The sequence below is a fragment of the Triticum aestivum genome, chromosome 4D (genome assembly GCF_018294505.1).
Source record: "Triticum aestivum cultivar Chinese Spring chromosome 4D, IWGSC CS RefSeq v2.1, whole genome shotgun sequence".
NCBI classification, from domain to species: Eukaryota; Viridiplantae; Streptophyta; class Magnoliopsida; order Poales; family Poaceae; genus Triticum; species Triticum aestivum.
This window is the reverse complement of record NC_057805.1, coordinates 484,799,642-484,821,958: the sequence shown is the minus strand read 5'-3', so window position 1 is coordinate 484,821,958 and position 22,317 is coordinate 484,799,642. Positions and strand designations below refer to the sequence as shown.

The window sequence follows — 22,317 nt, the reverse complement described above, 5'->3', positions numbered from 1 at the left end:
AGAGTGAAATGCGCCACTAGTCCATGAACTCAACTTGATTGCACGTTTTAGTCCAAGAACTCGAGAAGTGATCAGATTTGGTCTGCAAACTCGTTGATTTGATCAAATAAGTTCAAAACCGGTCTGACCAGGAAAAAACCGGCCACGTGGATGCCATGTCATTGATCCTTTGAGTGCTTGTGAATTCACTATTTTTATAGGGTTTTATTTGCAAATTGGTCGGGGTTTTTTTTTTCTCATAGACCATGCTAATTAAGGGCGTTTGGAGCGAAAAAGTATTAAAAATTGTGTCGCCCAAGACTTGAACCTTGGCCGTTCCGAACAGGCAACACATCACCAACCACTGGAATAACACAAAGTTCGCAGACTAACACGGTGCCGAGTATATATATATATTTATGTTGAATCAGGAGAAAAAATAAATATTAAAATGTGTGTCCTGTAGTATTTGAACACAGGCAGTCTGGGTTAGAAGTTGGCTTCCAGACCAATGCACCATGACGTGATTTATGTTCAAATAGGCAGGCTACTATATATATCTTCACGTAATCATTGTTAAATATGTATATAAAATCAGTGGGTTTCAGAGAATATCAAAGTAATATGTATAAATCTTGACGACAATACAAAACCTCACATTCAATATACACTCACACTACAGAAAATATATAGAACATGACTTCAATGACAATATCATTCGTAGTTTTTAAAAAATCCAAATGATCACATAGTTCTAAAACCATCCAACACATCATTCTGTAACCCGTTTGAAAAAGTATTACAAGCAAGTTGCACATACTTGCACTTATTCCATAGTTTTTAAACAGTGACAACACGTAGTTCTAAAACATAGTTCTGAAACCATTTGAAATTGCATTACAAGCAGGTTGCACATACTTGCACTTAAACATTCTACTTATTTCTGTAGAGCAACTGATACTATCTTGAGTGCTCATAACCATTCCAATGATCACCTCCAGGCACTGGTCTTTTTGTTTTTCTCGCTCTTCTTGCTCTTGGTGCAGCGTGGGCAACACTTGTCCCTCCTCCTTGTTGCACACTACTAGCAGTAGCACTACTTCCTTCAACATGGGTAGCAGTACCATCGGTTGCTCCTCCTCTCACTCTTGCTCTCCCTGTCCCTGTCCCTCTCACGCTTGCTCTTGTTCTTTCTATTACATTTTCCACATCTACACTTGAAGCAATATCTGAACCACTTACATTATTTGTAATAGAAGAAGACTTGGCTCTGCCTCTCCCTCTTCCCCTTCCTCCTCCCCTTCCTCTACCTCTTGCAATGTCCATGCCAGCCCTTGTTGCCGTTGTTGGCCTCGGAGAAGGAAATTCACTTATATGGTCCTGAATAAATGCATTTGCAGGAAGTGGACCTTTATTCCTCCTTGTTGGATTTGACAACTCTTCCACCTGCGAAATAGATCATAGGGATTACATCACATTAAAACCATACAAAATATATAGATCAACATATAAATAGTTAAAGAGAAATGTCTAACAGCTCCCAGGTGCCCCTACACCCTCATGAACAGTAAATTCATATAAAATTGAAAAAAAAATCAAAAAAATCTGAAACTTTCAGGGATCAAAGATTATCAAAGGTTTGATATTCCTGTAAAGTTTCAGGAACAAATAACCTTTGTGGAGCCCTCATAAAAAAAACAAAATCACTGCTCAAAAATGTACATAAACTTTGAACAATGATTTTGTTTTTTTATTTGAGTGCTCTTCGAATGATATTTTTAGCTAAAACTTTGCAAGATCATCAAAAGTTTCATGATATTCGATGTCCCAGAGTTTCAGATTTTTTTGATTTTTTAAAAATTTGTCTTGAATTTACTGTTCATAGAGGGTGTAGGGGCACCCAGGTGCTGAAAATCCTATCTCATAGTTAAAACTATTCTTACTTCCTCCTCCATGAGCTCAATACTACAAAAGTCCTAGTACATTGTGTGGGAATCAACTCAGGATTGCCCTCCTCGGATACAATGTTCTGCAAAACAGTATAAAGAAGAAACGATGACCAACAATAACAATAATAACAATAGTAACAAAAATATAATTATATAGTTTTCTTTACCTCTACCACAGAAGGATCACCAACATTGTCATCATCATTTGTCCTCCTTTGTGGTTCCAACTTGAGTTCGGGATGTAATTCAGGGCATGAAGGCCTCTTGTGATTAGGATCCCTACAAAAGCTGCAATGCATCTTCACACCATGCTTGCTAAGTCTCGTCCCTTCCTCCTTCTCCGATGGGTGCTCTCTCCTTTTGTTTGATTTCCTCCCAGCTTTCTTTTCATACAAAGGTGCTCCCACATCCCTACCATGTGTCTTTTCCCAGAAAGATTTATCCCTTACTGGCCAAACAGTATTTCCATATGCTTTCATGTACCTTTCTCTTGTATAGAAACTAGCTATCTGGGTTTCTGGCTTTATTCTCTCTTTTCTCATGCAGGAAATGGCATGCGAACATGGAATGGCCGTTAGTTGCCATCTTCTGCAATCACAAGTTTTTTCATTCATCTTCACCTCATAGGTGTTATCTTTGCTCTTCACTTCGTATACTTGTGGCCAGAAGGATAAGCAAAACAATCACTAGCATAGTCCTCATTTTTACGCATCTTGTCCATGATTTTGGGACAAATGTTGCCAGTCCATTTGTTCTCACAAGTGTTTGCATAATCATACATCCTGTGCATAATCTGGCCCCTAATCTTTTCCCACATACTCATGATTGGAAGCTCTCTTGCATCTAGTATATATTTGCGTCAACATGTAATACAAAGCATGATCAAGAAGACTCCAAAAACTACACAAACATATACTCAGTAGCTAACATACAAGTTGCAGAATAATCTGTCAAAACAAACCAGCATGCAAAGAATTAATTTTAAACATATTTTTGAAACTTATAAAATTCTGAAATTATTAGCAAAAATAATAGACATATGTGGTTCTGTTATCTACTTTTTCTCAAGATTTTATCATGCTCCAATAACTCTGGTGATTTGTACGACAACAACAACAACAACAACAACAACAACAACAAAACTACATTATTGAGAACACGTAATACAATCATTCGGTAACTTACTTGTTGAACACTTCACAATGATTATTGAGGAGTGTGTCACTCTTATAGAAACAATCAAAGAAAGCCCTACACCATTGGTTTGGTGGGTGCTTATCAAGCCATGCATATGCTTCAGGACTCAGAGCCTTCAATTTGTCCATGTTTCTTTCATATTGTGGCTTGTTACTAGATCTTGCACAAGCCCAAAGTTGATTCTTCAAAACTTCCCCCTTGTGAATCGTGTTAAAGTTTTGGTAGAGATGTCTTACACAGAACCTATGTTCACTATCTGGAAATTCTTCCTGCACTGCAAGTATCAGCCCTTTCTGCTTATCTGACATAAGAGTAAAGGCTGCCGTGTGGTCGTGGATGTTCAGGTCATGCTTCAAAGTGTTCATGAACCATTTCCAACTGTTTTTGCACTCTACATCTACCACAGCCATGGCAATTGGGAAGATACAATCATTAGGGTCAATACCTATTGCTATCAACATAACACCACCATGCCTTGTCTTCAAGTGACAACCATCAAAGAAAAGAATTGGCCTGCAACCCTCCAGAAAGCCCCTCTTGCATGCATCAAGAGAAAAGTACATAGTTTCAAACAAACCATTTGCATCCAAATTAAGAAAGACACTGCTCCCAGGGTTTGATCTCCTAATCTCTTCCACATAATCCCAAAGCAAATTATATTGCTTCTCCTCATCTCCTCTGATAATAGCCATTGATCTCTTCTTTGCCCTTTGCAGCTTCATTCTGCCAGGAGCCAAATTGTAGTCCTTTTGCACCTTATTGTCAAATGACTTTGCATCAATGTTCTCATTGTCTCTTATTTCTTCCACATATTTTTTGGCAAGATAGGGAGCAGTCATTGCCTTGATAGCCCACTCTCTGCTACATGTGTGCTCATTAACATATCTCTTCACAAGCAAGCTCTTGGACCTGCTGTCTTCTGTCACATACAAATACCAGGGGCAACCTTCAGCACAGACCACCTCAACCCTGGTTCTACAATTTCTAGTCTTGTGCAAAGCCACTCTATTCTTTATGCTATACTCAGATATTGCTTCTCTCAACTGCTCAACTGTTGAAAAAGTCATTCCAATCTTGAACTCCGGGTCTGCCATGTCATGTTCAGCAAAAGACTTGAACTTAAAATTGAAGTTCTCGTCATCTGAATCTGGAAGAAGCAACTCCTCATCAGAATCTTCCTTTTTACTTTTCTTCTTCTTCTTCTTCTTCTTCCTCTTGTCCTTACCATCCTCATTTACTTCAACTACTTTTTTGCCTTTGCTAGTAATCATTGCATCTATGACATCATGGTCCACAAATGCAGCAAAGATGTCATCATCCCCATCTAATGGGTCATTGTCACTATCAAAGAAATCTGCATCTGAATCCAACTGGTCGCTGTCATCAGACTCTTCATCCTTCAGTTTCTTAAATTTCTGCAATCTCTGCAACCTTTTCTCTTCTGTCCGCAACCTGCCCTGATCTGCCCGCAACATGTCCTCTCCTACAATGCTCTCAGGATTGACCCCCTCACCTACAATGGGCTGCAAAACAGCATAAAAAATGGTGACGAACTATAACAAGACAAACAACAGTAACACAATATCATTATAGAGTTTTCTTTACCTCTAAAACCTTTTCTTCTATGGCAACCTCATCACATATGTTAACAGGAATTTCAAACATTTGATCGACGTAAAGTATTATGCTGTTGCAGTTCTTCGGTACTGTACTCATCATCTTCTGAAGATCATCATCACACCACACATAGAAAAGTCCTTCAGTAATACTTCTCCCAGGCATGAGCAAATATATCTTGTACTTTTCACTATCAGGGTAACCGGGTCGCTCTAACAAATCAACAAGCCACAAAATAGACATGTCCTCTGCCTCACAATAATCGAAAAAATCAACTCTGTCATCCAATATGTCCTATTGCTTCCCGAGCCACAGAAAAAGCCATTGTGATGTACCTCTAGGGTGAACAAACCATAATCAATTTCTGCATTCCACGACAAACAAGAAAACATAGATCACATATTCAGTTCAAATAAAAAATCCGCACTACAATTATATGCATCCTCTCTCTGATCTAATGTCCAGTCATCATGATTTCTCACATAGCTAGCATGATTTGCCCAGAAGCTAATAAACGTATTTGTGCAAAGCAAGCAAGCAAGCGGACAGCTTGACAGTGTTCGCACGTCTAGCCGCGTATTGTTATACGTATAAGTGACTCTCGCCTGCACTAGCTCTGATGGATTGGATCGATTCGGTGAGATCAACTCTCCTGGCCAGAACACACACGAACTCTGTCTCTCTCTGGGACAACGGAAGAAGATACATACCATATGAGGGTGCGGGGGCGCTCCGTTCGCGCAGCCGCGGCGCCATCTGCGGCTAGACGGCGTCGAGAGGACGACCGCCGTGGTCGTTTGCGGAGGTGCGTCGTCCTAACCTGCTTGTCACAGAAGGCAGACGAAACCATGGAACGCTACGATCTAGCGACAAACAAGGCAACAGTCAAGCGAAACAGAAGGAAAGGGATCGCATGATTGAAAAACGATCTGGAGGGATCTTCTGTTTTTCTCTCTCTCCTGATTCTACGTACATATGCAGTAGGCTGAAATTTATTGTGCGTGTGCGGTGTAGGTGCGGTGGTCACTGAGGCAATCAAAATTCCGGTCGACCCAAGTTCAAGTACTGGGCGATGCAAGGTTTTTTTCAATACTTTTTCAGTCTATATACGCCCTTAGGATGGTTTTAAAAAAAATCGGTCAATTTGCAGATACACCCCTGTAAAAATAGTGAACTCATGAATGGTCAACGGAACGATGACATGGCATCTGCGTGGCCGGTTTTTTTACTCTCGGGCCGGTTTTGGCCTAATTTGATCAAATCAACGAGTTTGCGGACCAAATTCGATCACTTCTTGAGTTGTTGGCCTAAAGTGTGCAATCAATTTGAGTTCATGGACTAATGACGCATTTCACTCTATTAGCAACAATATCAATACAGACATGATGGATTAATTATATTGATGGCCAAGAACGGGGAGATGCTAACCAGCCACCAGTGTGGCCATCCATCCATTCTCGGGGTACCGTCCAGCGTATCTCAAATCTCAAAGATATATAGTAAGCATTCATCGTATCTTAAAGATAGATGCAATCATTCCGACTAAAAATGTTTAACAAGAGCATGCGAAGACTCTCTATATAGGTAGTAGGATATTAGTTCACTATAAAAAAGGCAGGATGTTAATTGCATGTAGATATATGGTGAAATATAATTAGATGTTGATATTTGATAGAAACTAATCGCATGGTGCTATTTGATAAAATATTAATTGCCTGGCAGATTTTATCTGATGAAGTAGACTTGTTTATAACCGGTGACAGATATATGCATATCATTTTCTTGGAGATACTATTGGCGGCTTCTCCCTTAGGTTTGATATAAGAAAGAAACTATCACTTCCATCACCATGGATGCCCGGCATGTGGTTCTCTGTTTCCTCCTCCTTGTACTTGTGTTAAACAGAAATTCTACTGCGCCGTTGCCGGTATGTCTCTCTCTCTCTCTCTCTAACTTGTTTTTCGCTTCTTTGCACGGCGTTATACACGAGAGGCTGAAGCAAATAACTAAGGCAACATGTGTACCCTGCTAAAAAAACTAATGCATGTGTTGTTTTAGTATGGTTTTTTATGTGATTTTATTATTATTAATCATTTTATGTCATGTTGTATTTCCATTGTAATTATAGGATCTAAGATGCTCCTCTGTTGTATTTTTCTTTAAAAAAAGCTTTTCCCTTAAAAAAAACTGGCTCGATAAGTACGAATCACAAAAAATTAAACTGCAAACCCACTAAGATTTGGGAGAATTATAATTAATCCTGATAATTATTACTACCATCCAACCAGTGTATTTGACATGCTCTCCACCCATTCCATCCCCGAGGTTTCTGAGGAAACCATCACATCATATACTACTACTTGGACGCCAGACATGCTACCTTGGGCGTGTTTGGTTGCCCACATCCTCTCCAGCCAAATCCTGGGAAGGTAACTTTGGTCATTTGGTTACATGCGCGTGCGGTTAGGCTTGCATAGCACGCTACTCAAAGCAGCCCAGAGCATGGCTTTGGAGTAATGGCCGAATCGACCGTTTCTAGTGAGTCAAGCACGAGCGAGCGCAAAGTGAAGGAAATATGCCTTAGAGGCAATAATAAAGTTATTATTTATTTCCTTATTTCATGATAAATGTTTATTATGCATGCTAGAATTGTATTAACCGGAAACATAATACATGTGTGAGTACATAGACAAACAGAGTGTCACTAGTATGCCTCTACTTGACTAGCTCGTTGATCAAAGATGGTTATATTTCCTAGCCATAGACATGAGTTGTCATTTGATTAACGGGGTCACATCATTAGGAGAATGATGTGATTGACTTGACCCATTCCGTTAGCTTAGAACTTGATCGTTTAGTTTGTTGCTATTGCTTTCTTCATGACTTATACATGTTCCTATGACTATGAGATTATGCAACTCCCGTTTATCGGAGGAACACTTTGTGTGCTACCAAACGTCACAACGTAACTGGGTGATTATAAAGGTGCTCTACAAGTGTCTCCGAAGGTACTTGTTGGGTTGGCGTATTTCGAGATTAGGATTTGTCACTCCGATTGTCGGAGAGGTATCTCTGGGCCCTCTCGGTAATGCACATCACTATAAGCCTTGCAAGCATTGTGACTAATGAGTTAATTGCAAGATGATGTATTACGAAACGAGTAAAGAGACTTGCCGGTAACGAGATTGAACTAGGTATTGAGATACCGACGATCAAATCTCAGGCAAGTAACATACCGATGACAAAGGGAACAACGTATGTTGTTATGCGGTTTGACCGATAAAGATCTTCGTAGAATATGTAGGAGCCAATATGAGCATCCAGGTTCCGCTATTGGTTATTGACCGGAGACGTGTCTCGGTCATGTCTACATAGTTCTCGAACCCGTAGGGTCCGCACGCTTAAAGTTCTGTGACGATTTGTATTATGAGTTTATGTGTTTTGATGTACCGAAGGTAGTTCGGAGTCCCGGATGAGATCGGGGACATGACGAGGAGTCTCGAAATGGTCGAGACGTAAAGATCGATATATTGGACGACTATATTCGGACATCGGAAAGGTTCCGAGTGATTCGGGTATTTTCGGAGTACCAGGGAGTTACGGGAATTCACTGGGAGAAGTACTGGGCCTTATTGGGCCATATGGGAATAGTGGAGAGAGGACAAAAGGAAGGAGGCGCGCGCCCCCCCTCTGGTCCGAATTGGACAAGGGGTGCAGCCCCCTTTTCCTTCTCCCTCTCCCCCTCTTTCCTTCTCTCCTACTCCGGAAAGGAAAGGGGAATCCTACTAGGACTTAGGAGTCCTAGTAGGACTCCCCACACTTGGCGCGCCCCCTCTAGGGCCGGCCTCTCCCTCCCTCTTTTATATACGGGGGCAGGGGGGCACCTCTAGACACAACAATTGATCCCTTGGATCTCTTAGCCGTGTGCGGTGCCCCCCTCCACCATAATCCACCTCGAGAATATCGTAGCGGTGCTTAGGCGAAGCCCTGCGTCGGTAGAACATCATCATCGTCACCACGCCGTCGTGCTGATAGAACTCTCCCTCAAAGCTCGGCTGGATCAGAGTTCGAGGGACGTCATCGAGCTGAACGTGTGCTGAACTCGGAGGTGTCGTGCGTTCGGTACTTGGATCGGTCGGATCGTGAAGACGTACGACTACATCAACCGCGTTGTCATAACGCTTCCGCTTTCGGTCTACGAGGGTACGTGGACACACTCTCCCCTCTCGTTGCTATGCATCACCATGATCTTGCGTGTGCGTAGGAATTTTTTTGAAATTACTACGTTCCCCAACACAAAGAGGCCACACGGCTGCACATGCGGGGACGAGAGGGAGACGGTGCATAGTTTCTCGAAACCGCGCCATAAATCCCCTCATCCCTCTCTCACCGCTCACTCTCCCCTGTCTATGCCACCACTCCCTCACAGGTAGCGTTTTGATTATTGGCGGTGGGAAGATTTGCATGGCGACCTTCCGCATGGCGATAAGCCCTACCCTGCCGGATTTAGGGTTCGATTTAGCATCCGGTTTAGGGTTTTACAGGCCTCCATTTAGGGGTTGATAGGGCTCAATTTGGGTGTAAATTTAGGGTTATATTTGTGGGAAGCTAAGTTCTATTAGGGGGTATATCAATCTGAATTGGGGGACAATTTAACTTGGACAGTCTTGAGCAATGATCTTCATTGATGTGCAGTCCATGTATTAGGGTGATCGTTGGTATGAGGGTTGGTTCTGCACATTGTAGTTCTGATCCTTGTACCACCTCTCTCCTTCTATATGACAGCAAGCAATGAGGATCATCACCCGTGACATACACATTGTTATGATCCTACACATTGTAGTTCGATGGTGTGTTGAGCCTAATGTTCTTCATTGCATTACCCTTCCGACAAGTTGGTCATTGAAAATGATGCTTCAGGCAGCTGTTCCAAGGGCAAGGTTGTAGTAGAAGGCAACAGTTCAAAGAGGAGTTAGGGGAGGATGAAAATATCGGCCGCTTACATGAGGACGTAGATCCATCCCACTTCTGCAAGGTGCTTACTTCTAATCCATGATGCCTTCCATGAACACATGGGCACCATCAGTAAATTGTACTGAGGACGAACACCGCCTGTAACTAAAGGGTCAGGCTCCGAGATGTCAACGGGAGGCATGCCATGGATCAAGGGTGGGTTTGCTTTGCCATAGGTCCTGACTATTGTTAGTTTCAAGTTCATCGTGTTCAACATTTCCGACGCAGGCGTGGTGGTCAAGTGCGGCCATCATGACTCAACTTGTCATGATCCAAGAGTTGTAATATTTGTTTGTTAGTCTGTCGGTCCTGAACCATTATGCCTACGATTGTGTGGCTATGCGTATGTTTGCTTGTCACTATTATGCCTATGATTGTGTCGCTATGTGTATGCTTGTTAATGTAGTCATGCGTACGCTTGTTGAAAGTGGTGTGTCTATGATTGTGTGTATGCTTGTTGAAAGTGGTGTGCCTATGACTGTGTGTGCTCGTAACCTCACCACTCAAAAAAGATGTAACCACACTGTATGTCTTACACGTAACCAAACAATAGTAAGTTTTATCTGGTGAGCAAAGACTTGTAACCAAACGTCGTACGTCTGTTGTGCTCTCATGCAGCCTGGAGCTTTGTGAGCAACCAAACGCATTGCAGAACATGGTTTACTGTCTATATTTACTCAGCCATACTCAACCAAATCACAGATGCAGGAGGCCCAAATTCATGCAGAGAACCAAACACGCCCCTTATGGCCTTATGTTTTTTCCTCCCCCACATCTAGGGTCTAGCATGTTTTTCTCTTCTTTGCTCACGGTATGAGGCTACGAGAAACCAAACTAATAATTAACTGATGCGTGGATATTTACAATTACACATGTAATGTAATAATGTGTTGTTTCCTTTTTCTTTTAATGTAATAATGTGGTGTCTGCGTGCAGAGGATTGCAGATACCGGGTTTCGACGATGCCATTCTGTTTCGACGCCTTGTGCAAGGCGTTGTGCTGGACGCAGGCGCAAGTCATCGGCGCCCGTGTCAAACAACAAACGTGCTGGAGATCGGAGAGCAGCACCAGCTGTGTATGTCTCTTCTGCAGAAAATAACCTTAATAAAGCAAGAAAAATAAAGGTTTCTGCTGAATAAAGCGCCACAGTGCATTTGTGCCATGCTTTTCACAATCCTTCAAAACTTTTCTAAGAAATCCTATAGTTTTCTCCGTTTTTAGAACCAGAGTGGCTATCTTCTATATATAGTTGTCCAAACAAAGTTCAGTTTTTTTTTTCTGAAACCCCCAAGTGTGCCATGCTCCCTCCCTCCCTCTCGCTACATTTTCCGCGACCCCGAAGTGCATATGTCGAATTTCTTAAGCTAGAAATAAAGATCATTCAGTCTTTATTTCTCCTTTTGCCAGAAACATGAGTATGCACACTTTACACGCTCACATATTTTTTCCAGACACGAGTGAATTTGCATATCCATATGTTTTGGGGAACGGAGACGGCTTTGCTTCAGTTGCTGCAAGAATTAGACCATTTCCTTGTGTTTCTGACTTTCTGCACATATCAGGCAGAAAATTCAGTTTCACCAACAAAGTATTAATGGCTCAACTATCGACGCTGTGGAGCTCAGGAATTCCCATATGCGCCCAGAGAGCAGAAACTCTTCGTCTCAAAGGGTGGAGGGCACACACAGTGTCCTTCCCCAGGACTACAAATGTCCAAGTGCAAAGTATCACTCGAGAACTACGAAAACTGTGTGGTTTCCCAGGACTACAAGTTTCACAGCACAAACTACAGGCTCTACAAAAATGTCGTAGTACATTCACCCCCGGGTTCGATGCTCCTTCCGCACCATTCGACGGTGGAACAAATATGTTTTTTTTTTACATAGTATCACAGTGGTTAGTGGTTGTATTTAGTAGTATAATCTATTTATGCACCATTGGAATGCACCTCATCTGAAGCTCGGATGAGATTTTTGTGGCATTGCTGTTAACTACCACAAGCTTCAGGTCCTTGCCTCTAGAGAGCTCTCGATTTCTGCACTTCGAATCGGTGGGGTGCTTCTGCTCGTCGAGGTCCATGGCCTCAGGATTGCTCGGGGCTCTCGGAGACAAAACCGGATTCTTCTGCGAGGACTGAGAGTTCCTGGTCGCCGCTCAGGAGCTGAGTGGAAGGGAGGTACATAGTCAGTTCGTGAACACATAGGAAGCATAGTGCTTTCATCATCTTAGGAAGCATGGGCAAGCCACGACGTAGTGTAGTGACCGACAACATCATATGTGGAAAACTAAAGCTAGATGCGTGCAACTACGAAGTAAAACAGAGGATGTCATCTGAGGATAAGCTACAGATTCAGTGTGTGCCCAATACTGGCAGAAATGCACGTGTGCACCAAGAACTTAAATCGTGCCTCAACATAAAACGCTGAATGGGTAACATCATGGACTTGAACTTTAATGGAAACATCCAAGTTATGGGGAGTACCTTCCCGTTGATGACCCATGTTGGAAAACCTTCCAGACCAGTGGCTACACATTCGTTGGCCATTTTCTTCCCCTTACCGGCTCCATTAGGGAAGCATTCCACATAATCCAGAATTTCCATAGCTTCACGACCAAACAACTGCATGACCATATGGTAAGAATTATAAAGTAGGTCTTGATTGATTTTGCTCTGCTTCATTTTTGGAGATCTAGCACCGCAACAATCAGGTACTGTGGTAGTAACTATTAAAAGCTGTTGATTCAAGGAAGATGAAAGAACTCATACTTGTTTTTGGTCATTGCAGTGAGTACACCAGAATGCTCCATACATCTTAGCACCTATAGAATGTAGATGTCTTGCCAGTGAAATAGCAAAAGGGGTTGATTCTGATGTTACCTCTGTTTTGTATGGCTCTAATACAAAATCACCTGTGCTGCATAAAATGAAGGAAAAAGAAAGTCTATTAGTCACTTGCGATGATATTAAAGGAAACGAACTACGCAGACTAAAATTCACATTGACCTCAAATCAAAATGGCTGGTTCCTAATTAAAAAAGGAAAAGTAAAATGGTTGTCCAAAAGAGAAATTCACTATGGGATATGAAACATACAACCATAATAGAGAGTAAAATGTAACGTTTTGTGGCACGTTCGATGAAACTTCCAAGTAAATGGTAAAAAAGACGCCTTATAATTTGTATTTTCGCTGTGGCAATCCCATCATTCAACGTTATTAACCAATGTGAGAGGAAGTCTCACCCCTTTAATTGAGTAGTAGCCGAACTATATGAGTTTGTTAAAGCAAGAGCAACAATGACAGCTACAGCTAACTGAAGACCAACAAACTTTTGGATACGTGCCAAGCCAATGTCCTGCAACAATTCCTTGGAGCACAAGGTCAGTTGGACGGGCTACTTGATTACCAAAAGATCTAAATGAAGAAGAGGAATGCGCTGTTATGTTTCAGAAAAGCACACACCTTCAGTCTGATGAAAAATAATGTGAAGGAGATAAATGCTGACGATAGACAGTATAAGCAAGACGTCCCGACAAATTTGGTGTTCAGGATGAAAAGAAAATAAGCACTCGCAGTAGCCAGTGAAGTAGCAAGCAGAAGCAAGGTTAGGCGGATATCCAAGTCATCGAGTCCAGGGAGTAACTCCTCTCCGTTTTCTTGCAGAGAAAGTGCAGTCACCACACCATATGTCACCATACCAACTAATGGAAGAGGGATCCCTACATACAGAATTAAAGACAGACCAATTGTGAGCATCCGTAGCACTGTGTTATGTGTAAGTAAAAATCAGGACACGACAGCGCGAGGTTTGGCCGAATCACTATCACGGAATGATAAAAGGGAAGATCATGCATATAGTTGTATAAATTCTGAATCTGCAACCATGATTTGGAACAGAATACACACTGAATCTCGAAGGTGGCTAAGCTCTCAGTACGGACTAGAGAGGAAATTGACTATTTATCCTCCTCAATACACAATCCTACCTTGTACATACTGACAATGCAAGCACAACGGAAGCAGTACAAATGTGCGACTTCTAGAAGTAGCCCTCAATCCCATGAGCAGTGGGGGAGGAAATTACCGAAGACGACGGAGTAGTCGCTGTCGAGCACGTCGCCGCAGCCTCCCCCGGCGACGGGGCAGAAGGCCTCGGAGCCGGTGAGCTTGAGGTAGCTGAGGTAGCCGGTCTCCAAGAGCCCCAGCCCCGCGACTCCCGCTGTCCAGGCGCTCGTGGAGACGCCCCACAGGGACGAAGGCAATTCCGGCGGAGAGGGCAGCGGCGCGGGGGTCTCCTGCTGCTCCGGGGAAGGAGGCTGGGCGCAGCACCTGAACCGCGCGGCTCTCTGCGGGGACCACGGAATCAGAGGGCGCGACGACGGCGCTCGGAAGTGCGGACGGTGTGTGTCTTACCTTGACGCGCGGGGAGGAGGAGGTGGCGGTGGAGACGGCGCGGCGGGCCGCGGGCGGGAGGAAGGAGACGGAGAGAGCCGCGGAGATGGTCGCCATGGCCGGAGACGGAGGTGAGTGGTGAGAGCTCGCCTGACCGCTCAGGCTCAGCTCTCTGCACACGACTGTTCTGTGGGCCACGGTTCGCAGCTGAGCTTGCTTACTGGACCTTGCATTTGATCCATACACTCATGGAAAGAAGCCTGGGCCCATCAAATAACACGGTTTTTTTTCTTTTCAATTTCTGTTTCTGGAGATTGGAGCCAGCAACCTTGCTATGGGAGATGGCGGGAATTCTAACTGCAGAAGAAAATACTGAAATCCAGAAAACAAGAAAGTCGGAGAATAATCTACCCAAATGATAAGTGTCAGGCCGCCTTTTTTTACAACTAAAATTGCTATCCGAAAAAAACAAACCCTTAAAAAACTGAAACTTGCTATCCAAACAGAGAGTTGTCATACTTCACAACTAAAGTTGTCATCCTCGGATGACTAAACTTGCCATAAAAAAATGTCATGACGGAATTACGCCGTGCCACACGTATGACACTTGTCAGGGTCCATAATCTAAGCATGGCATTATACTACTGCTACTACAAAATTACAAATCGTACAGTCATGCACACGCATGTTCTCATTTTCAATACTGATATCATGGCTATTGCATCTTGGCGAAGATCTTGTCGAGGTGGAACAGGTGCTTCCGCACGCGGTACACGTGCAGCGTGTACATGGCCGCAGCGCAGGTCACCAGCAAGAAGGACAGCGCGATGAGCTCCCCGAAATCCTGTAATAATAATTTGGTTGCACACGGAGATCATCACCAGTTTAGCACCGTACTCCTCTCGCCGTTTGGCAGCACAAACTGAACGAAACAAAAGACACCACGAACGTGCGTACCCTGGGGTCGGAGACGATGATGCCCATGACGTAGGTGAGCAGGTCGAACACGGACTGCAGCGAGCTCTGGACGCCGCCGACGGCGCACCGGTCCGCGTCGGGAACGCCGTCCTGCATCAGCTGCGTGACGGCCAGGTCGAACATCCAGAGGCCGAGCCGCGAGGCGGCGACGCCGGCCATGAGCACCCACGCCGACGCCACGCGGCCGCCCACCCAGACGGAGCCGACGCAGAGCAGCAGGCAGCACCACTGCGTCCAGATGGACCAGAGCCCCGTCCGGAGCGTGGACAGCCGCGCGTGCGCGGCCGGGTACACCACCGTCGCCGCGATGCCCACCATGGCGCTGAACCCCCGGGCCAGGCTGATCACGTACGCCGGGATGCCCTCCCAGTCCAGCGTCGCCGTCATCAGCGTCCCAAAGCTGCAGCAGCAACAGAAACAAGATCAAAATAAAATGTTTCTTGTTGTATCCGTAAACTGTGCTCAATTACCTTAGCACGGAGAAGTAGAGGATGGCGAGAGCAACCCCGGGCAGCAACACCTCCTGCCTCGCGTACACGGCCCAGGACTCCCAGCAGGGCAGGACTGAGAGCCGCGTCGTCAGCCTCTCGCTCCAGTCCGACGCGTCCCGACCGTGACCCTGCACCGCCTCGTCGGCCTCCGGCGCTGCCGCGGCCGCGTCCCTTGCCAGGCTGTTGGCGCCGAGAGCGGGCACGCCGTTGTACACGGACACGAAGAGCCAGTACACCAGCCACACCGAGGCGACGTTCCATAGCGCCAGCGCCACCGCGGAGGCCTGCGCCGACACGAAGCTGATCACGAACCCCGACAGCACCGGCGCCAGAAGCTTGCAGCTCAGGTCGATCCTCCGGATCGCCGAGTTGGTTCTGGTCAGCACCGCCGGCGGATGCCCGCCGCACATCACCACCACCCTGAATGCACCATCGCGGCCATCAAACAACACGTACGTACAGCTAATGCAGCTAGTTAAGTTGTGGGTTTCGAATTGTGTACCATTCTCTCTCGATCAGTATGGTTCCGGCGAGAGTCGAGAGCGCCGCGAGCGCGCCGGACACGTTGGTGACCACGACCAGAGCCACGAAGACCGGGAAGCTCGTCACTTTCAGGTCATCGTATACCAGCAGCGCGGTTACGGAGACTCCGGCAACGATGAAGGATGAGCTTTGAACTAGTAGCCACAGGCCCAAAACCTGCATTTAGCCATGTATATTAAGTCACTGGCGAATGTTAATCCTGATTAAGAAATTCCTCTTCGTCGGCCCATCCATGCACTACTACAAGAACTCACATAATAAGGCTGCTCATCCAACACAGTTCTATAAAATATTCACATATATATGAGGCTTATCACAATCACATTTTCACATAATCAGTTTATATTCAAGATGGTTGTTTCATAATACCATTGTTATGATAAGTAATAAATCTGAGACGGTTTTTACAATATGGATGACTAACTTGTATTGCCATAATTTACATGAAACCTAACATTCTCAATTGTTTAGTAAATCCCTTTTCATGATTGATTTATTACTTAGTTAAATATATATGATTGGTCGTCTTTGAGGAGGTTTTAGTTAGACACTGCGGTTATGTTAGAGCATCTCCAACAAGTCCCCCCAGAAACTCTCCCTAAAAATGGTTATACGGATCCTCGGAAAAATGGTTTATGACGGTGGTGTGGCGGCGTGGCGGACGCCGGAGGCGGCACGCTGACGTGACACCTTTAGGAAAAGGTTTACGGGAATACCTTTTCCCCCTGCATAGAGGGGGAGTTGGGTTCTTGTTATAGCTCCAAGGTTAGGGAAGTGGAGCCACTTGATCTACAGATTCACCCAAATCTGATTACTAAAACTGAGGATTTGGAGCCTCCCTTCCTTGTTGGCTTCCACAATGTACTTCTTTTTGCGAGGATTTCACCATGTACTTGATTCATTTCTATAGTGGAAGATTGCTCCTTGTTGCCTCTGGTTTTTCCCGCAAGGGGTTTTCACGTAAATCATTGTGTCTCCCTTTGATTTGGTGTTTCTTTTGTCGTAATGGTTGCTGCTCAAGTGTTTGCTTGCCAGTGGTACCTATTGCTCATGTTTGTTGCTTGTGTTGACATTGGAGACATGACATGCATGGATTGTTTGATATGTTGATGATTATGTTGGGGTATTGATGTTGTAGCGAGCTGCTCTTGCAAGTATATTATTGTGGTGAACATTGGATAGTTTGGTGCTTGTGAAAAACTAGCTTGTTGTTTTGTGAAAATTGCTTTTGGAGGCCGAGCTCCATGGAAGCCTCCAAATGCAAACTTCAAAATTCATGAAAAATTATATTTTCACGTTTCAAAAAATTGTGAAAAAAAATACAGATCCAAAACATGAAGGTATAATGCACATGTGTAAATTTTCAGGATGAAATACGTTGAAATGAGGTCTATGCAAAAAAAAATCTGGATCTTTTTAACACATGATACTATTCATCCTTTCAGACCATGCATTTTTCATTTTTGTACAGGTTGCATTTCAACTCATTTCATCCTAAAATTTTACACACACACACCTCACATCCTTGTTTACATGTACAAATTTTTTCAGATTTTTGAAACCAAAAATTTTGAATTTTGAATTTTACAAAAAATCGATCTCCATGGAGGCCGAGATCCAAAACACCCTACCCGTTGTTTTGATCGTTTCCGCTGCTCTTTACACTCACTCACATGGGCTGATTGTACGGGGTCCCCACTCACATGGGCTGATTGTATGGGGTCCCTAAAAGAAATCACGTTTACAGGATCTGCTGGAGTAGTTTTTTTTTTTGCCAAAAAGATCCCCCTAAAACAGTTTTTTATACGGGAAAGGGGCTCTGTTTCTAGTTCGTTCAGTGAGGGACGTCCTTCAGTGAGCAAAGTTCTCGTGATCTGGAAACAAAGAGTGAAAGAAGAAACCTGAAGGTAGGTGAGGCTATCGACGAGGGTGCCGACCATGGGCCCGAAGGCGGCGACGGAGGCGGACTCAACGACGCCGTAGACGGCGGCGAAGAGCAGCGAGCCCGGCCACACGCGGATCATGTACAGCCCCACCGAGAACTCCCACATGCTGCGACGCGACACGATGCGAATGGAATGCGATCGAATAAGGGTGGGATTAATCGCTGAAGCGACGGAAAGGCACTTGGCCGTACGTACCGCGCGCCCCATCGGGCGAGGAAGTGGCCGGCGTAGAGGCGGCGGAGGAGGGCCGCGTCCAGGCCGCCGCCGACGCCGTCGAGGAGAGGCGCGAGATGGCCGCCGCTCCCCGCCTCCGCCAGGCCCTCCATCTATCTACCCAAGCACGGCGGATGGGGCGGGTTCGCCGGAGAATGGTTGGGGATCGGGGGAGCGATCGAGCGGGGTTTTGTTTTTTTGTGGGGTTCGGGGGTGGGCGAGAGTTTGACCTTGACACGGTAGCCAGATGGGCTTTTCTAGGCCTTTGTAGAAGAAATTGCTTCAGACAGAGCATGGCACTTGAACAATTTATGGATGCCAAAAACGCTTCAAAAAAACAATTTATGGATGCCCCTAAAAAAACAATTTATGGATGTCAGACATGGCTGGCTGTATACTAATAGTGTCAAAAACGCTCTTATATTATGGATACCAACCAAAATATATACTAATAATAATTCAAATCATCATTTCAAGTCACCACATCATGGAGGAACTAATGGTCAACTCTCCAACCCTGGAGTTCATGCAGGATAGGGGGAGCAAGAAAGTGGGAGAATAATAATCCAAACATGGTACTGTTCCTGGGTTTCAGATGCAGAATCACAAAGCATACAGTCATGCATAAGCATCTTCTCATTTTTCTTGTTTCTGTATACAGCCCTGGATGGTATTAAATAAAATCACATAATATCTGATGAACACTACGAATATAAACCAAATGATGACTTGGAATTTGGACTTCCAAATGTATGTGCCACCAGAACATTCTTTCACATGTGGTTCCGGTGTAGGGTGGCATTTCTTTTTTGGTCTTCCATGTACTACAAGTTTCAGGCAATACGGCTATATCCTGCAGTTCGCCGCTGTAGAATTATGCGGAAAGATGCAAGTTAGTGAACAAGGGTGGTAAAACCTTTCATCTGTCTTTGAGGAATAATAAGGTTGTCTAGACTCTGACGAGCATGAGATATAAGCAGTTGTGTATATACAGGGGGGCTGAAACTCACTGCAGTAGACGAACTGGTTGAAATCCAACGTCACTTTCCCTTGCTTGGTTGTGTCAAATGAACTGAACAAGTTACTGGAAACCAAGAAAATGTTTCATCAGTAATTCGGAGTAAAATTTAGCACATGGTACTTTGAGAGAGACAAAATCACTGAACACATTTCCGCAAAATGTTCCTCGTTATTTAAATGTATATGAAGTAACCACAGACCAGTCAACAATTAGGTTTTAGTTGCAAAGTAGTAGAAGATGTCCAGCAGCTGTGTACTGTGAAACATTGAAATGCACGTCGGAACCATGCTGTGCATACCGGGCTGACTGCACAAAGATGCAGATCGATATGAACTCATCCAAACGAACCATCCCCTTCTTGCTCTTGTCGAAGCTCTGAGAATAGACAGGTATGAGATTAGCTAAACAAAATGAATTAAAGAATAAGAAGCACAAATGCAGCTACAGGTACTTATTCATTACTAGAAGTACTAGCCAAGGCCTCTAGGCTGCGTAACTAGGAAATGGATATGGTCGGACGAACGAACTAAAGAATACTGAAGTAGCATTTTCTCAAGTTCTGTCATACTGCAAGTTTTTTTTTTTACAGGGATATTACTGCAAATTTTTCATTTTATATTCACTGTTGACTTCAGTTTCCACCTACATTTTCTCAGTTGCATGACCCATTTCAAGCTCAAATATGAAAACCCATGGTCATATAACTCATCTTAGTACTTCAACGACCAACACTAGTTTTTGGAACAGCAACGGTGGGCGATCGACGAATACTAGTTTTACACCTAGATGCCCCAATTTGCAAGAAAAGGCATCTTAGGATAAATAACTTCTTCATCTCAAGTTTTAAATTTGGACAGGTTCACCCTTCAAATGTATCACTGCAATAGTTCCTCACAAGCTCATGATGCCTTTTGGGAGAGCCTCTAAAGCTAGGCATGAATAATGCTACAATCAACCGTGCAGTCGCAATGAAAGTGAAGTACCTCACAGACAGTGTAGAAGGCAGGTGAATCCAAAGAGAAACCGAGTTTGATCAACGCCTGTATAGAACATGGAGGGAATTAAACAAAATCCTGTAATGTTGCTCATACGGGATACAGTTGACAGTACATCTCAAAACTAGAGAAAATAACATATCACCTCATACACATCCTCAAGGCTGAGAAATCCACGACCCCTGAAAATAAGGAGAGGATAAGAAAAGTAGACAAGAATAGTATCTCAAAACACACGCACAAACATACTGAACACCTAAAGTCGAGAAAAATACAAACTGTAACAAAGTTTAGAGTGGTACTTGAACAGTTTATGAATGTATGAATGTCACACATGGCTGCAAACTCACGAAACAGGATACCTTTCTAGGGTGGAGAAGACACCCTGCACCTGCAAATTGAAAAGGAGTAGAGCATATAAACAATCAATTCAAACAGGAAGTATGGAATAAGAATGTATTGCAATGAAGCTCACTCCTCCGAAATGTAGTGTAGCGTACCATATAGTGTAACTTTAGTACAGACTAATTTACTTAACAATTCAGTTGTTTACCTAACTTCAAATACCATGGCCACAAGACTATCGGTTTTTTAAAAGGAAAGACAAATGACAGATCGAAACATAGATCCCCCGTACCTTCTGAAGGAACTTGTTAAGAGCCAAAAACTCTGCAAGTACAAAGGGATACAGCAAGCGGGGTCAAAATCAGATCATCTTTCGAAGTGACCACAGCATGGAGCCAATGGTCAACTATCCCTAGAGTAGTAAAGTTCATGCAGAACCGGAGCGGCTAACCTTGGAAGCTCATGGTGCCGTTCCGATCGAAGTCGTACATCCTGCACAGTACAGTACATATATCATCATCATTGACCCTCCCAATCCCCAAATGAGCTCGAGTCATCGGATAAATTAGGCAGAGGAGAGCGCACGAGGCGAAAGCCCCGGCGGACAGAGGAGGAGGAGGAGGACCTGATCATCTGCTGCACGACGGAGAGGGGGAAGTCGAGGTTGCCCACGGCGAGCGCGCTCTGGCGGGAGGAGAGCGGATTCGCGCGTTAGTGGTCGAATTCTGGTCGCAGGCGCTTACGAGTAGGGGGCGTGAGGGGATAGGGAGAACCTGGAGCTGAGGAGCCGTGATGTTGCCGGTGCCGGCGGCGTCGACGCGGTCGAACTCCCGGAGCACCACCGCGTTCTCCATCTCCGCGACGGAGACTACCAGAGCGTTTCAGGGGGGTGGGGGGAGGGAGGTGGAAGCTGGCAGGTTTACGTCTTCGTGAACTTCCGCCTTCGAGCATAGGATACGGAATGTGCGTACACGTATGTATTTTCCAGCCTCCGGGAGGGCCACAATAAATTTTACAGGAGAAATTGTTTTAGCACGCAATAGTCAAATTCACGTCTAAACTAAATATGCATGCATATATTAAGAATAAACTTATGGGTCCTCTTAGCTGGCGAACATTCGCTAGGAGGGGTTGGCATTTACGAACGTTTTGATGGCAGTTTTTTTTTAGGGTGATGGCAGTTTTAGTTGTATGAGAAGTGACAATTTCTTTCGAACCGCATGACAATTTCTTTTCAGAACTGCCACCATTTGATCTCGCTTCCTAACTAAAACTGCCAAAAAATGCATCCCCTTGCCACCCCCACCCAGCTATAACATTACCGTAAATTTATTCAAACTAAATTTGCGCGACCAAAACTATCGTGGGAACTAGTAGATTGTTGAAGTGCCATCCTTAAGCTTTCTTACCTATGTTTAGGTATTTGATTTTCTTGGTTTTCTCATCTTCTCTCTTTTTTCCTCCTGTTTATACCTACACCTCTCCAACGTTTACCCTTTATCTGTTTAAAATCCACGACAATAGTCAAAACATATCTCTTTTCTAGGCAAAACTAACCAATGGAATTCCCCACAATTGAAGATGAGAAATTAGTACTACCTCCGTTTCGGATTATAAGATGTTTTGGATATTTCAATA

General features: G+C 44.2%; 4 protein-coding genes across 5 annotated transcripts; all 4 read right to left on the bottom strand.

The window, feature by feature from the left end:
• Positions 1–687: 687 nt before the first annotated feature.
• On the bottom strand, positions 688–5,626 carry LOC123100474 (uncharacterized). The gene is made up of 6 exons (XM_044522404.1): positions 5,453–5,626; positions 4,731–5,106; positions 3,114–4,648; positions 2,096–2,875; positions 1,923–2,008; positions 688–1,425 (listed from the first exon to the last, which is right to left on the bottom strand). Exons 2-4 carry the CDS (start codon positions 4,983–4,985, stop codon positions 2,845–2,847), a joined length of 1,821 nt encoding a protein of 606 aa, XP_044378339.1. The 5' UTR covers positions 4,986–5,106; positions 5,453–5,626; the 3' UTR covers positions 688–1,425; positions 1,923–2,008; positions 2,096–2,844.
• A 5,745-nt stretch (positions 5,627–11,371) lies between these two features.
• LOC123098880 (thiol-disulfide oxidoreductase LTO1) lies at positions 11,372–14,374 on the bottom strand. 2 transcript variants are annotated; one of them, XM_044520957.1, is made up of 7 exons: positions 14,169–14,374; positions 13,840–14,101; positions 13,218–13,474; positions 12,998–13,122; positions 12,524–12,671; positions 12,239–12,376; positions 11,372–11,917 (listed from the first exon to the last, which is right to left on the bottom strand). In XM_044520957.1, the coding sequence occupies exons 1-7, from the start codon at positions 14,262–14,264 to the stop codon at positions 11,840–11,842; spliced, it is 1,104 nt and encodes a 367-aa protein (XP_044376892.1). In that variant the 5' UTR covers positions 14,265–14,374; the 3' UTR covers positions 11,372–11,839. The 2 variants fall into 2 exon arrangements, with proteins under 2 accessions (XP_044376892.1, XP_044376893.1); XM_044520958.1 differs by having other exon boundaries at positions 12,998–13,110.
• A 175-nt stretch (positions 14,375–14,549) lies between these two features.
• LOC123100473 (solute carrier family 40 member 1) lies at positions 14,550–18,534 on the bottom strand. Its single transcript, XM_044522402.1, has 6 exons — positions 18,301–18,534; positions 18,061–18,211; positions 16,119–16,315; positions 15,596–16,036; positions 15,105–15,525; positions 14,550–14,991 (listed from the first exon to the last, which is right to left on the bottom strand). Exons 1-6 carry the CDS (start codon positions 18,429–18,431, stop codon positions 14,863–14,865), a joined length of 1,470 nt encoding a protein of 489 aa, XP_044378337.1. The 5' UTR covers positions 18,432–18,534; the 3' UTR covers positions 14,550–14,862.
• Positions 18,535–18,918: 384 nt separating this feature from the next.
• Positions 18,919–21,668, bottom strand: LOC123100472 (sorcin). The gene is made up of 10 exons (XM_044522401.1): positions 21,453–21,668; positions 21,305–21,363; positions 21,131–21,171; positions 20,972–21,003; positions 20,697–20,725; positions 20,480–20,516; positions 20,323–20,379; positions 19,638–19,714; positions 19,329–19,402; positions 18,919–19,184 (listed from the first exon to the last, which is right to left on the bottom strand). Exons 1-10 carry the CDS (start codon positions 21,531–21,533, stop codon positions 19,165–19,167), a joined length of 507 nt encoding a protein of 168 aa, XP_044378336.1. The 5' UTR covers positions 21,534–21,668; the 3' UTR covers positions 18,919–19,164.
• Positions 21,669–22,317: the final 649 nt, after the last annotated feature.